The sequence below is a fragment of the Gopherus flavomarginatus genome, chromosome 21 (assembly GCF_025201925.1).
Source record: "Gopherus flavomarginatus isolate rGopFla2 chromosome 21, rGopFla2.mat.asm, whole genome shotgun sequence".
NCBI lineage: Eukaryota > Metazoa > Chordata > Testudines > Testudinidae > Gopherus > Gopherus flavomarginatus.
Window position 1 is genome coordinate 13,144,146 of NC_066637.1, and position 16,622 is coordinate 13,160,767.

The 16,622-nt window shown below is 42.1% G+C and overlaps 1 protein-coding gene across 1 annotated transcript; it reads left to right on the top strand.

The window, feature by feature from the left end:
- Positions 1–1,597: 1,597 nt before the first annotated feature.
- Positions 1,598–14,007, top strand: LOC127038721 (arylacetamide deacetylase-like 4). The gene is made up of 4 exons (XM_050931562.1): positions 1,598–1,753; positions 6,424–6,640; positions 9,303–9,366; positions 12,901–14,007. The coding sequence occupies exons 1-4, from the start codon at positions 1,598–1,600 to the stop codon at positions 13,673–13,675; spliced, it is 1,212 nt and encodes a 403-aa protein (XP_050787519.1). The 3' UTR covers positions 13,676–14,007.
- The last annotated feature ends 2,615 nt before the right edge of the window (positions 14,008–16,622 follow it).

The window sequence follows — 16,622 nt, forward strand, 5'->3', positions numbered from 1 at the left end:
CGTCAGCATCCCATTGCATGAAGAGGCCAGTGGGGTTGAGGAGAGGATTATGAGCTGAGTAGTGGGAGCCCTTGACAGCACCCAGTCCTGGCATGTACGAAGCATGTCCTGGCATGTACCTGGACAGCACCCAGTCCTGGCATCTACCTAGAATGGGCAGGTATTAGGGTCCCTCCCTAGAGTGACTGTTCAAGTCTGTTGTCTTCTGATACAGGAGCCTCAGATGCTTCATGAATTCCTGGCACTGGGACAGAGTCTGGGAAACGCTGACCTCCTCCAGCCTGCATGAAGTTTCCTGGTTCAGGTGTAGATTCTTGCTGTCCTGAGCAAAATTGTGTAAGATGGTGTGTTCCAACCACACGCTGATCAGCAGGCAGGTGTGAGTGGTGGAACAGATTGCTGCTCTTGGAACATGATTCACGTTCACCTGTCCTAATAAAAAAAGTGCAGGAGAAAAAACTATTCTGAAGTGGTGACTGCAGCTCACTACTACTGGTGACAACGGGGGGACAGAGCCCTTTACAGACTGGGTAAGGGTCAGGCAGGAAAGTTTCACTGCATTGTGGGAAGGGGGGATGGAGGACTATTGAAACTCGGGATTGTTATATGCCTTTTGCCCTGTTGTACAAACACCTTTGACAATGTTGTCGCTGCCTGGAAGAGATTACATTCTCAGCACACAAGAGGCATACACAGGATTCTGGGAGAGGGAAAGCAATTACAGTTTTCAATAGCTGTATGTATATTTGCCTTTTGGTGAGTTAGTATAAACAGATGACTGAACTTTCACTAGATCTAGCCATAAGTAGCTTGATGATTTCTTATAGGTGCCATGGCAGAGGTGGGTCTTGAGGAGAGATTTGCAGGAGAAGGAATTGGCCTTAAAAATCAGTGTTTCATGTGAATTGGGCAGCATGGAAGATAGGGCAGAGAAATTTGTGGGCAAAGCTGACAAATGGGCCATTGAGATTGGCATCATTGGTAGAGAAGGGTGTGGTTGCACAGCAACAAGAGAAAACAGGTAAGAAAGTACCTAATTGTGAGTGCTCTTGCAGGTGGTTGTAAAACAACTTCCCACAAGAGTTGAAGAATGACAGAAGCCTGATTGTATCTGAGGAAAATGTAACACATCTTGGCCTTCCCATAAAATTGTTGCAAAATGTATAAGAAATCAGACTGCCAGCTCCCAGGACTCGAAGGGAGAAGAGAAGAACAGAAATGCAAGATCACTGAAATGAATTTCTGAAAAATCCTCCTGCTACTGCAATATGAAAGAGAAGAGACATCTCAGGTCTCTCATTAGAGCTAATATATCTTTGCCAAGAGAAGCACTAATTCCATAATGATAGGCACAATAGGAAAACACATCTAGAGTGTGTGTTGCCATTATATATGCTATTATGAAACAATCATTTATGCAAGCCTTCTCCTTTCCTAATGAATACTTCCTGTGTGGTGAGATCTTCACCTATCTATGAGTACTTCCAGGAGTAGGAGGATGGGATGTGGAGGGATTTTTTGATCCTGCAACTGGAGATTTTAACTGTGGAGACAACTGCAGGAGAGCAGTCAGTCCCTAGCTTCTCAGCACCGTGAAATGGAATTCACATTAGAAATTTTTCTTGTTGCTTTTATCTTGTTGGTGGCATTGGCATTTTACTATGAACATCCAAAGGCTGAAATCCCTCGGGAAGTGGATCAGCACAGAAAGCTTTACATACTTCATTACATCGTGAACTTTATATTTGGTCTGGTGAGTGTACCTTGTTTGAAACTCAGGTTTGACTGTTGTTTCCAAATACAGAGGTGGATTTTTGTAAGAGTCAGCGTTTAAATATATTGTAAAGAGCTGGCATGAGGTCCCTGTCAAATGGGTTAGCTCTCGGAGGTAAAGAGAAGAAAGCACCAGGCAACATCACTCACAGGTAGTTGCAAGGGAGAATTATTTCTTAGTGTTTAGGCAAAAGCCTTTCTAGAAAAAGTATAAAGAGTGATAAAATCTGTGCTAGGTAGGAGCTCCGGGCAGGGCTGTGAAACCTGTTGCTTATGCAAATGCAGTAGAAAGACTTCAAGCAGGGGGTAGCATAGCCTGCAGTCTTCAGTCCAAGGTGTAAGGAAGACTATAGTGTCTACATATATATATATATGAAGTGTTAAAACGAGGCAAGAGATAGGATTGACGTCAATGGAGTTGCAGGAATTTACATCAGCTCAGGAGCTAGGCACGGTCTGACTCCTGCTATTAAGAGACTTCTACTTAAAAGCAGTAGTAAGGAGCCGCTAGCTGTGAGGCTTAGGTTGTGTTTTCAAAGCGGGGATTCAACCACCTCTTTTTGTGTGTGTGATGAATACAATGTATCTTTGCCAAATTCACAGCACATCATCTGATTCAGCATTGACTTTACTGAGGATTTTCAAGGATATCCTTATTAGTTTATAACCAAGGGTAAGTCTACACTTCAAGCTCTCTCTCTGTGTGTGTGTGATTGAAAGGAAAGGAGACACACATGCGCTAGCTCTCAAGATAGCACACTACAGACAGAACGGAGCCACAGTGAGGCAAACTACAAGATGGCTGGCAGCCCTGAGGACGCACCTCTTGGCCCATACTTGGGGTGACTAGCCCAACCTCTCTAGTTCTGGCACACTGGCTCAAGGAGAGCTAACAAAAGAATCATAGAATCTCAGGGTTGGAAGGGACCTCAGGAGGTCATCTAGTCCAAACCCCTGCTCAAAGCAGGACCTATCCCCAACTAAATCATCCCAGCCAGGGCTTTGTCAAGCCTGACCTTAAAAATCTCTAAGGAAGGAGATTCCACCACCTCCCTAGGTAACCCATTCCAGTGCTTCACCACCCTCCAGGTGAATTTTTTTTCTAATATCCAACCTAAACCTCCCCCACTGCAACTTGAGACCATTACTCCTTGTTCTGTCATATGCTACCACTGAGAATAGTCTAGATCTATTCCCTTTGGAACCCCCTTTCAGGTAGTTGAAAGCAGTTATCAAATCCCCCCTCATTCTTCTCTTCTGAAGACTAAATAATCCCAGAATGTCTCCTGGTGCTGGGAACCAGGCCCTCCATCTTGCAGTGTAGACTTGCCTTAAAATTAATTTAGAATGGTCCCTTTAAGAAATGTGGCCTTTTTCTTTTTTGGAACCTTTCCAAGCTAAAAATACAGCCCTTACAAGCACCAAGCTTCACCCACGCCCATCTCTCAGACAAGCGCCTCTCCAAATTTTGAAATATACACTTAAAAACAACTTGTCCCGTATTGTCCCCCCTGCCTGGGGGTGGAAATGGGGTAGCAGGGCCACGTGGGATGGGAAGCTCAGGGAAGGGTGTTGTGGGTCCAGGGATGTACAGGAACATCAGATTAATGTTTGGGGAATGATTTGTCTGGAGAGAGAACTTGAGCTGAGCAGGGCTATGAGTTTGTATGGGCTTCCCTCTCCATGAGCTCAGCCCTCTCTCCTGCCCTGCCACCAACGACCCCTCTTCCAGTTCTCCCTACAGCTGTATGACTCCCACCATGCTACCTCTACAGCCATGTGCTGCCCACACAATAACTGGATCCCTCTGTTAAGATGGCAGGCAGCAGGCACCTCTTGGTGCTATTGTTTCAGACTGTGCACAGATTCAAGCCGTTCAGCTACTCTTGGGCCGCAATTTTTGAGTTGTTTTAGCAACCCTGAGGTTTAGAAACATATCTTTTAACATGACAGCTCAGACGCTGAAGCATCGGTTTGGACAGCAATACAAATACAGTGAATAATTCAAACAGCCGACCAGGAAAATATTCAGCATTCATTGGGACATACATGGAAAGAGTTATGACTAAGTGTGAATAAAAATACATGAATAAATAGGAAAACGGGTCTGTGCTTTAGCTTTTTCTTATTAGCTAAGGTTCAACTGATAAGAAAAAAACAGCTGGACAGTGGTGGATTGGCAGTCTATATCTTAAAACAGAAGATGGGGATTGGCTGATGGTCACAGGAGTGAAGCTGGCTAGGGAGCAGGGTTATGGAAATTGGGGAACTGTCTGTTGATACAATAATATTCACAGTGTTTAAAACGTTACAAGCGGTCTCTGCTCAGTGTTCCACAGAGAGAGATTTGGGACGGGGGCTGGTGAGAAGAGGGATGCAGATCAGTGGAAGGGAGTGTGGAAGGACCCCTGAGCCATGCCAGGACAGCTCTGCCCCCTTCCCCCAGCACAACTAGACAGTCCACACGCACACACCCGCCTCCTTTGCTTAATCCTTTTCTATACCCTACCCTCAGCATTATCCAAGTTCTATTCCCATAATCACCACTACCTCCAAAACTCTGAATCCTACCCACTTGCCCCAATATGTAAGTGTGACACCAACTGCTCCACATTTCAAAAACCTAGGAAATTCATACACAAAATCTGTGTGTGTGTGTGTGTGTGTGAGAGAGAGAGAGAGAGCGAGTGAGCTACGGTTGCCACCACACATGCCATAACTAAGACCAAAACCACAAAAGCAAGGATATGAAAAGTTAAATGAATTAAGAGTACATATTCCCTATCCTTCCAACCACAGCTGCACATCTTACCACTAGAGCTGCTGTATACCACAGACTACAAAGCACAACCATAACCCTTCCTCCCTAGGGATGCAAACCTCCACCACTGCCTATTGTTGCCAATGGGCTGTTTTTCACTGTTTCAGCTTGAGTGTCTACTGTGGATCGCATGCTACACCATTTGTGTTGATCGTGGGAGGAATCTTTGAGCAGGACAAACTTGTGAAATGAGGTCACAATTGACTTGTCATTCAGCTTATTTTATGTTAGCTTGCAATTCTTACAACAATTGAGAATACACCTCCCACTGCCACACCTATTGGCAAGAAACAGATTGCTGCAATCAGCTCCACCAGAAAATTGCATGTGTTTTTTGATTAGGTGTTGCAACAGGTGACACATTCAAAACCATGCCAACTCACGAGTTACTAATTTAGGAATTAAAATGCATGAAGATAGGCCATTTATATGCAGATATCAAGAGACTAGCTCATGGTTTTAGCATGCTAAGACTTGATGACAACTTATACTCTTCTCTGGAAACTCTCTGTGTTACACATATTGCAACATTTCAGAGTTGGAGGCTGGCATCCTTATGGATTACAGCTGATCATGGTAATTGTGGTCGTGCCGAATTGTATATCAGCAAATGGAGAAGTAGATGGCACAAATGGGAAGGTAGCTTTTTTTTACTTCCTTGCTGTTGTTGTTTTGTTAATGTGAGTTACAAAATTATTGCTATTGTTGTCCCTGCTGTCCCTTCCTTTGGCTCATGATACATTTCAGTTGTATGCTGGTCAGGGCAGAAACCACGTCTCCACTTTGTAACAGAACCATTTAAAAACAAACAATAATTCTATATTTGCCGCTATTAGCGGAGTGCACCAACAGCTCCACAAACCCCACACTATGGGTTAAATTCAGCCACATGCTATTGTATGTTAATGTATAATAAAAAAAATTAGTGCCTCCTATAAAGTTGCTCATCTGAGCCCCGTACATACCCCAATATATTTTAGGAGGGTAATCCTGGCTCCAGTGAAGTCAACAAGAGTTTTGCCATTGACTTCAATGGAGATAGGTTTTCATCCCAGATTTTTTATGAATCCTAAAAATGAACCCATTTGAGACATGGCAAGGATACCCTAGATTAGAAGGTTTTTGTCTGGGCTTTTTAAGTTTCCTGTTGTAAACTGGAAATTTCTACCAAATAAAAAGGAAAACCTCACTCCATATTGCATTGGGTAGCATTGACATCACAAGCATGGGATCATTGCCAATCAACCAGGAAGGTCTGTTAGTGTTCAAATTTCTAAAGCAATTTCAGAATTGCTGTGAATTTGGAGAGGCAGCAGAGAACTGATTTTGCCACTTTAACAAAGTGTTAGCTTGTGTGATGAAGATTATTACAAGTGGGAGGGAAACATTGATTTCCTACCCTGGTAACAGAGTCTGAAAATAATACTTTTTATTTGAGGAAGGTCTGGATTATCCAGCTGCCAAATGTGTCAACTACACTAGGCTTATAGTAAAATTCTGTGATGGTAAGGACGGCATGACTCAGGGCACTGGAAGTGGGAGAAGAAGCATTTCAACTTTGCTGTAGGTTACCAATTCAAAGCCAACAGTTATCATTACAACTTTTTGATTACTAATATGAAGGATAATCGGTAGCACATGTGAAACAAGTTGGTTGTCTGAATCTACTTCAGAGTGTGACCATCACAACAGGACCCTTTGATGGCAGCTCCAGCTCAGACCCCAAAGTATGAATTGGTTATGGAGACAATTTCCTGTTCATCCTCCAGGGTATAGCTGAAGCACATTGACAGGGAACTAATTTTTGGTCTCTTTCTCCCTATAAACAGGGAAGAATTTTTGAGAAACTGGGCATCTGTAAGGAGGTTTACTTTATCAGGACCCTCTTGCATGGAATACCACCATGGAATGATGCTAATCTCTTCATCAAGGACTTGAAGTTTGCAAAGGTGTCAGTGAGGGTTTACCATCCGAAAGTGCCATCTGCTGGCCAAAGGAGAGGAGTCCTTTACCTTCACGGAGGAATTGGCCAGATTGGAAGCATAGGTAAGAAGTTTAAAGAAATTAAGAACTATGATAAATATAAAGTATTATCTAGTTCCTTCAATTATGATAGTTCCTACATGATAATTAAGAACGACTGCAATTAAGAATTTAAAAAATAAATCAAGAATGATAACCAAACTTAAAAGTTACATATTTTTAGTCAGACTGGCTGGTATTATGCTGCTAAGCATTCCCTTCTATGAAAATGTGTACTTATCCTTGGATTTCTGTTCTCTGACCATTCATGAGAATTACTTTACTTTTCCCTTTCATTGTCGCTATTGGAGACAGAAAAATTGGACCTTTGGCCATAGCTAGGCAAACTGCTCCCAAGCTGGAAGTCTTCGAGATCAGTAACATTCTGAACTTTGTTAATAATTATAGCACTGAAATGTCCTTTGTACCTTTGAAAAATCTACCCATGATAACAATAATCCCCTAGACATATTTTTGGTTGCCCAATCTGAGACATCACAAGGTACCTGGATTTCAGTAGGGGCTGAGTATCCACCCTTTGAAAAAATGAGGGCCCTTTAAAGGCATTTCACATTGGGAAAAAATTGAGGCATCCAAGATCACTGCTGTCTTTGGGAAATTGTGGCCTTTATGCAAGCTGAGTGTTGGATGCTGTAATTAGAGTGGGGTGAATTTTTTCAGAAGCATAGTTTATTCAAAGAAAAATGCAGTTTGGGGTTTACCAAAACTATTCTTGAATTAGGAGTGAATTCAGTGAATAGTTTCTGTGAATTTTTTCTTTTTAGTCAAAGTTTTGTTTCAACTGTTTCTAAATGAAGTGTTTTGACCTTTTGGTTTGAAACAAAGTTTTGATTAGAAATGTAGCAAGATTTAAATAAAGCAAAAAGGGTAAAGGCACCCAAAAACTAAATGAAAACTCCCAATCATAAAAAATATGAAAAATTTATGTTTCGGGTTGAACCAAAACAAAATATTATTTGGATTTTTCAGTTCAGCCACTGACTTGAAAACAAACAAACAATTATTTACTCAGGTCTAGTAGTGTCTGCAAAAGGAGGTATTAAAACAGATAGAAAACTTTACAAATGTCCTCATCAGACATCTATTATTTTTGTGAGCTATAATAATCCCTTTCGAAGGGGTAGCTCATTTTGTCATTATATGCTTCCTTGGTGAAAGTTTTAAGCCCTGTGACAGGGGATGCCTCAGAGGATTTGGCTAACAAAGCTGCTCAATTCCTGAATGTGCAATTGAGATGCACCTATCTTCCCTTCCAACATCCAATTTGCACTATTCCATCATCTCTTTTTTTTGTTTTGGACAAATAGACAGCTGAGACATTTCCTAAGATCTGCGTTAAAATGTTGTGGCTTTTGGAATAATGGCTTGGTCTATTCCGAGCACCTGTGAAAGGGACAATTACTACATTTCCATGAAACTGGCCCCCAGACAATGTTCCTTCTCATTTGTTTTCCATACATGGAACAAATGGCGGCCTTAACTCAGATTTAAAAATCTGTGGATGCAGTTTCTTGCACGCCCTTTCTCTCCCTCTCTTTCTACACCTCCACCCTACCATTCCAGCTACCATTTCATTCACTCATCCCTTCCTTCCTGCCTCATCATTCATTCTATATCCCACACTCATTATTGACTCTTTTACAGCACTCCTTTTCACTCTCTTTTCTGTGCAAGTTTCCCTTCCCTTCCCTTTCTTTGTTCTACACACCACTTCTTTTTTACAATATTCTGTTCTGGTTCTTATCTGTTGCTCTCTGCTGCAGCCATGTGAGGACCTCCCAGAAGTGTATTATACAATGTTCCTGGTATCTGTCATGTGTTGTTCTTCCTTACACAGGAAAAAAGCTGCATGAACAATTATAAAAACATTAAGATAATATTTATTTCATATATACATGTATATGCACGTGCTGTGTGTTTATGCTGGTAGAGACAAGGTTTGAAAAAAAAAGTCTCTTGCCCTTGCAGTGGAAAGTGGTGAGGTCTGAGGTAGTTCTCTGCGTGTGAAAGAAAATAGCACACTTGCCCCTTAGGAAAATCCCTCCGTTGCATTACCCCTTATGTGGCCCTGCTAGTGGTACCAGTGGTGTCTTTGTTCAACCTCCCACAGGGCTGTTTACATAACGTGAAGGTAGAAATGTGAATCAACATTGGTGTCCTGTCTGCACTAGGGCTTCCACAGATGTTAACAAAATGGAGGGAGAGTTCATTCCTGTGCCACTCCCCACAAAATCTAGTATTGTCAAGGCCAAGGACAGGAGAAATCCAATACAGGCTCATTAGTATGAAGAAGATACAGATTCCAGAAAGTCTGACTCTTTCTTTTAAGTGACGTTACTTCCACACCTTGACTCACTCAGAGAGGCATTGAGGAGTATTTTGAGTATGGTGTTTGGATACTTCTGCCCCAATGCACACAACTCCCAGTGAAAAATCCGAGAGGCCCTTTTGCCACATATTGACCACCCTAAGACTTTCTCTGGATTAGTAAACCTGGGAGGAGCGGAATTCCAAGTCACATAAACCCCCTTAATCCTCCTGTAAGATCATGAGTCCCTCATCAAAAATGAACACCCATCTGAATTTTCTTCTCGTTTTGTAAGGACATAGAATTGAATATCTTGAAGACATTAATACAACTCCATTGAGAATGTTTGTGTTGCAGGCATGTATGAAAGAGTATGCCGTTTTATTGCCAGGAGAAGTGACTCAGTGGTTGTGTGTGTTGGGTAAGTGATTTTATTTCAGTTGCATTATGTGGGAACCATTTACAATGTGTCAGCTTCCAGGTGTATATGTCCATGAGCCACTCCCTCTCAGTCTGCTCTTTCAGAAAGTGATTCAACAAAAGGAACATACTGATGGATATAATTTTGCACTCTATGCTCCGCCCTCTTGTTGAGTTCTTTGGAGCAGACTTGCAATATGTCTATTATGGAGCCTGAAAGAGCAGACCAAACAAAGAAAAAACCCTTTAAATATTTTAATATATAGCATCATTTTTATAGATAGTGGGTCAAGTCCTGACCCCTATAATGTCGGAGGAAGGGGACTGCACATACCTTACTCTCACCTTTCCTTATGCAGCCAGATCAATCCTTAGGATGGCTGTTATGACAGTGCATTAGCTATAGAATGATAGACGCATAGAAATGAAGGGCTAGAAAAGACCTCGAGAAGCCCATCAAGTGTAGCCCGCTGCACCGAGGCAGGACCAAGTTAACAAAGACTGGACAAGTGTTTGCCCAGTCTGTTCTTAAAAACCTCCAGTGATGGGGATTCCACAATCTCCTGTGGAAGCTATTCCAGTATTTAACTATCCTTGTAGTTAGAAAGTTTTTCCTAATATCTAAACTCAACCTCCCTTATGGCAGATTCCACCCATTATGTCTTGTCCTGCCTTCAGTGGACACAGAACAATTGATCACCATCCTCTTTATAGCAGCCCTTAACATATTTGAAGACTTATCAGGTTCCCCCTTCAGTCTTATTCTCTCAGGTCTAAACTTGATTAGTTTTCTTAAGCTTTCATAGGTTCCTGTTTTCTAAACCATTTTTGTTGCCTCTCTCTGGATTCTCTCTAATTTGTCCACCACATCTTTCCTAAAGTGTGGTGCCCAGAACTGGACACAGTACTCCAGCTGAGACTTCTCCAGTGCTGTGTAGAGAAAGACAATTACTTTCCTTGTCTTACATACAACGGTGCTGTTAATATAGCCCAGAATGATGTTAGCCTTTTCCACAACTGCATTATATTGTTGACTCATACTCAATTTGTGATCCATTATAACACCTAGATCCTTTGCAGTGTTACTACCGCCTAGCCAGATATTCCCCATTTTATAGTTGTGCATTTGATTTTTCCTTTCTCAATGAGGCACTCTGCACATATCTTGACTGAATTTATAAGCCTACTCTCCACTTCATTACCTAAGTCATTCATGAAAATATTGACTAGTACTGGACCCACAATTGACCCCTGCTGGACCCCTCTAGATATGCCCTCCCAGTTTGACAGCGAAGCTTTGATAACTACTCTTTGAGTACAGTCTTTCAATCAGTTGTGCACTCACCTTATAGTAATTTAATCTAGACCACGTTTCCCTGCTTGCTTATGAGAATGTGTGACTGTGTTAAAAGCTTTACTAAAATCAACATATATCATGTCTACTGCTTCCCATGCTCCCCCACCAAGCAGGCCTGTAACCTGGTCAAAGACGGAAATGAAGTTGGTTTGGTGTGATTCGTCTTTGACAAATCCATGCGGGCTATTCCTTAGAACTATTTTCTCTAGGTGCTTACAAACTGATTGTTTCATAATTTGTTCCAGTGTCTTTCCAGGTACTGAAGTTAGGCTGACTGGCAACAATAATTCCCCCTTGTTCCCCTTTTTAAAAGATAGGTATTATGTTTGCCTTCTCCATTCCTCTGGGACCTCACCTGTCTCCCATGAGTTCTCAAAGATAATTACTGTTGGTTCCAAGATTGCTTCAGCTAGTTCCTTAAGTACCCTCGGGTGAATTTCATTAGGCCCTGCCAACTTGGATTCATCCAGCTAATGGAAATATTCTTCTAGGCAGCAGCTTCACAGCTGTATACCACAGAGGCCTAGGAGAAGGGGAGCAGCTTTGGCAAATGAGTCCTCAAGGCCCTCCTATAACCCACTGCAAAGCATGCCATTGTCTCTCTCCACAGAATTGGGAGCAAGGGGGAAGATATACAAGGGTCTGCTGACTGGGGGGCTCACTGAAAGCACTATAGAATGCTTCTGTGTAGGACTGATAAGAAGGGTCGTGCATGCGGACAGGAAGGGAAGTTGTGCCTCTCCTCCCATCCCCCAGCACTGATTGTTTTTTGTGGACGGCCAGCTTACTTCATTCCAGTGTTAGTTATCAACTAACAGCCACTGCCCCGGTATGCACCTAAATGACATCTGTCTATATGGGCATCCACTATTAAAAGTTCAAGCTTGGAGGCTTTTTTCAAAAAACATACCCAATCCATTTTAAAATGCAACAGTCTGAATGATTTGAGTTGCAGTTATCCAACCCCCTTTTATTTAAAACATGGTGCCCTCTGCTGAGAGCTGATGCAAAGGGCTGTAAGAGGAAGCCATTTGCAGAGCACAGGAAGAAATGTTATTGATCCTACCAACCGCAGGAATTATTCTAAATACTCTGGAGAGTCATCTGCTGTCCCTTACCTATTAAAAAACTGTTTACAGATAGAACAGACTTTTAAAAACCTCCCTGCTAGTTATCCCCAAAATGCTAATGTCAAAGCACATGATCCTGTTATGGATCACTGGGATTTTCAGGGAAACTATGTCTGTGTAATGAATGAGGGAGGTGGCTTCCCTAAAGGCTTCAATTCTTCAGCATTCATCATGTTTTAACTAAAGAGCTCTAGCTAAATTGCTTTAGTACTGATAACCTGACAAACCTGATAGAAGATGGCTGCTGCAGGATAATCAGAGAAAAAAGCAAGCAAAAGCCTTTGCGGTCTGTACTCAATTGACTGTCTGACTAGCTTCCCTGATTAACAAATGTTTTCGGTGTCCTGAGACCTTTGGCCAATCAGGAGTGAATCATAAATTGCTAACAAAAAGACATAACCACAATGAATATTAATCTGTATATTCCAACCCTTCTGTGTCTAAGAGGAGCTGTTAAAATGAATGTCGATTGTTGCTGACTACCCTGTGTGGTGCGTTCGTGGGTTAATGTTTTTATGTTTCTTGATATTGTGCATTTCTTTAAGGGAAGTTTTATTTCCCAATTTCTTTACTCCTAAAAAAGGATAAAAAGTTGTTTCCCTCGAATTATATTAAAAATTGCACTACCTGTTCCCTTAACCCTGGGCTACTGGAATTGAGTGAACAACCATGCGGAATCCTTAGCGCCTCTATAAATAATTCCTGACACAAAAAATAGTAAATCTTTATAACTTTCAGTGTTTATTCTCACATATGTGCTCGGGGCGGTATTAGACTTCACTGCAAACCTAAAAGCAGAAAGGCCGATTACTGGTACATACTCCAGAATGCTTCAGTATCACACAAATTCAGATGATGTGTCTACAGTTGTCTAGAAAGTAATTAAAAAGATTGGGTGATTCCTGAAGCTATTCTACAAAGCAGAATTTTAAACACATACATAAGTAATAATAAACACATATTTTTCTAACTTTAAAAGGTACTTGAAAGAGAAGATGACTCTACCCATAGATATGATGACATTAAAACACTGTCATTGATATTTTAGGTATCGTTTGGCTCCTGAGCACCCATATCCAACCCAGTTCTGGGACTGTCTCACTGCCACGGTACACTTTATGACAACAGCAGAAGACTATGGGGTGGATCCCACTCGTATCATCATCTGTGGAGACAGCAGTGGAGGCACACTCGCTGCTGCTGTTTGCCAAACCCTGGTGGGTAGAACAGACCTCCCAAAGGCACGAGCCCAGATCATACTCTATCCATTTCTCCAAGCTGTGGACTTTAATTTGCCTTCATATCAGCAAAACGGTTCAGTTCCCCTCTTGTTAAAGAAACGGACCCTCACACTTGGAATGCAGTATCTCAATAAGGATGTGTCACTGATGAAAGGTATCCTAGAAGGTTCCCATGTGCCTGAGGATTTGAAACTGAAGTTTAGCAAATGGCTGAGTCCAGACAATATCCCCATGGAATTTAAGATCAGAGGCTACAAACCACCTGCATCTGCTACATATTCAAAAGAACTTCACACTTTGGCCAAACCAGTTTTTGAGACAACCTTTTCCCCACTCTTAGCTGAAGATGCCATTGTTCGCCAGCTCCCAGAGACTTTCATCTTGACCTGTGAATATGATGTGGTCAGGGATGATGGACTGTTGTACAAGAAAAGACTGGAGGACAATGGCATTCCAGTGACTTGGTATCACATAGAGGATGGATTCCATGGAGTATTATTCCTAATTGACTGTGGGTATATTTCATTTCCATGTGGAAAGAGAGCAATGCTCAATGTAGTAAACTTTATAAAAGGCTTGTAACCACCGCCCCTCAAAAAACAAAAATAACCTCCCCCTCTTCAGAGCTGGGAGTCTTGCTTTCCATTCCCAAAGCAATACCTCTGAGTGAACACAGAAATTACAGGAAACTCTCAGATTTCAATGATCTTTGTTCAGCTCTGAAATACCGGCTATGGGGCTGCCCCCTCTTTACCCACCTGTGGCTGCTGTTTATGGCTGCTTGTGAGAAGTGCAGCTAGAGGAGCTTAAGAATCTCTGTTTCTCTTCCTTCTGCTACTCAGCTGGTCTTCCAGGGAGAGATTTGTGCAGTGCTGCCCAGGGGATGGGAGAAAACTCTAGGGCTGGGAAATTGAACAGACAAAAGGGATTTGGGGCTGAATCTGGAGGTAATGGTGAGGGGGGTGAATGGGGGAGCGGGAGGGATAAGTGAAATGGTGACTCCTGGGGTGTTGAATCTGGAGCTGGCTGCAGAGGAACCTAAATCTGATGGAGGCTGAATCCAGAGCAAATGCTGTAGGGCATAGAGAACTGAATAGAGGGGTTGGATCTGGGGATGCAGGCAAAGAAAAAATGGTGGAAGGAAAAAGGAGGAAAGTAGAGGAATCAGCTTGTGGAGAGCAGAGCAGTGCAAGTTATAAAGCCATAAAATATGAACAATATTTAATCAGGAGCTACATGCTGTTATGAGTTTCAAAGGTAAATGAAACAACCTTGTGCCTGGAGGTAGGAGATAGGCAGGGTTAGTGTGTTTAACCAGAGTAGTAATCAAATGGTATGCACCACAGAGATGCTGCATAAAGTAAAGTTGTTTAGACTCGAACTTCTGTATTAAAGAGCCACCCATAAGGAAGAGGCTTTTACCTTGGTTTCAAAAGCAGCATTTTAAAAATAAATAAATGTTGACTTCCCATGAATGTACTTTTTGATCAGCCACTGTAAAGAGGACATGTCACTATGGATCCTAGGCCTGTATTATCCAAAGCTGAAAACAATTTCTGATAAAAAGAATGGACCCGTGATCACTCTACCATGCCATGGCAGAGAAAGAGCTGGGATAAAGGAACTGCCAACATTCAAATGGTCCGTATCCAGGAGCGAATGACGGATAAGCAAAAATGCCTTATGATTTTTAACTAGGTGGACAGGCACAAACAATGGAGCACATCATATCTGAGTGTCCCCTTTGTTCTTTCGTCGGGGGCCTGAAGGACATTACCAGCTCACTGCTGTGGCAATGTGCTGGCTATCAAACTTAGATACAAATCTGCAGTCATTACTACCTCCCCAAGCCATAAGAAAGACGATGACTAGGTGGATGGAGCAAATTTGGTCTGAGCTCTTGGAAAATCCAGAACACCCCAAGATACACTGATTTTAAAAGACTGGTGATTTGAGGGATGGGGGGAAAGCCAAGTCACAATAGTCCTCCCCTTTCAGAGATACTCTCAAAGTCCTCCACACCAGCCCAGGCAGTCCTTAAGTCCACTGCGCTGTCTGTGCCACTCCTGCAATGACTAGAAGGAACGATCCCAAGTTCACTGCCCAGATTGTGTCACCCATTCAGTGGCTGGTTGGGGAACCCAGATCCATCCCTACACTGGGTTCCAGCCCAGGGGCACCAGCAGCTAAGGTCTGTACTACCATGAACCTTCCTGCCACTCCCCTGGAATGCTTCCTGCCTGGCCTGTCCTAGGCTTGCATTCTCCACCCTTCTAGCTAACCCCCTATCTCCTGGATCTGCTACACAAACTCTTCCTTAGTAATCCCCACTCCTTTCTCGCCCTTATCTCAGGGAGAAAAATCGCCGCCTTCCTCCCTGTTCTTGCAAGGTACGCTTCCCTTAATTAGGGGTCTCCTCTCAGACTAAATCCCCACTGGCCCTGTTTGCAGACTAATGGGTTACTTGGCCCATCTGGCCTACGTTTACCCCATCAGGGTGAGTATGGGGAGCATACCCCATCACAAGGTGATAACCTACATAGAAAAATGATACCAAGAAGATGATTATTCAATACTCTGAGGCCCTGAAATCTCAGGTGCTCGTTATTTGCAATAAACATAAATCCCCTGCTATCAGAGAATATCCTACATGCTGAATAAAATGTAATTAACATATTTATAAGACATAGATACAGTGCAATACACAGAGGATTAAGCATTTAAAATGACCTGACACCAATCAAAGCTCTCAGTAGCTCAAAGAAAAACAGAGAGAGAATCTTACCCCAAAATAAGGGGAATAAGCCTCAATACTACTAAAGAGGTTGCAGCTGTTTTTAAAAACAGAGAAAAAACCTTGAATGCAGAAAACTAAAATATTAAGCATTGTCAATAATTGTCTGTGATTAAACCCAACAGGTGATTTTCAAGAAAAAATAGTAAATAGCTTAGAAATCATTCAGTATATTTATTTAAGGTTTACAATCCAGAAATGTTTGTGCATGTGTGAAAATATGACTGTTGTATGTTTTTAATTTCGGGGACATAGTTTATATTAGTTGGCTTTCAGTAACAGAAGCAATGATATAAATTATTATGAATTTTAAACCTTTCAAACTGATTTTGATGGTATTGTCACTATCAGGGTAACTCATTCAACTAGGATCTGTATTAAGGATTAATGTTTGATAAATACAATCTTCCTAGAAGAGAACAGAATAAAGTAAGATCAAATTACCTTTGATGTTACTTTGATTGTTGTATTGAAGAGCTGGAGAAGCTGGAGTAATATGGGTTTCAGAGACTGTCCAGGAAGGGAGAAGATAAGGGTAAGTTCAATGGTTGAGCGTTGCTGAGGGTTTAGGTCTGCGGGCATGGGGTGGAGGAAACTGGGGTGGGGGGCAGTTAGCTTTATCGGATGTCTGGGGTAACTAGATAGTTTCAGAGACAAGCTAGGGCCAGCTGGGAGTTGGTAAATACATTACAGAATGTGAGACGTTAAGAACGGAGAAAAGAATGTTTTGAACTA

Excerpts from the sequence above, each read along its gene's own strand:
- LOC127038721 (XM_050931562.1), top strand. The coding sequence starts at position 1,598 with ATGGAATTCACATTAGAAATTTTTCTTGTTGCTTTTATCTTGTTGGTG. Across the intron at positions 1,754-6,423 it reads TGAACTTTATATTTGGTCTG|GGAAGAATTTTTGAGAAACT; the intron begins GTGAGTGTACCT and ends CCCTATAAACAG. Across the intron at positions 9,367-12,900 it reads TCAGTGGTTGTGTGTGTTGG|GTATCGTTTGGCTCCTGAGC; the intron begins GTAAGTGATTTT and ends TTGATATTTTAG.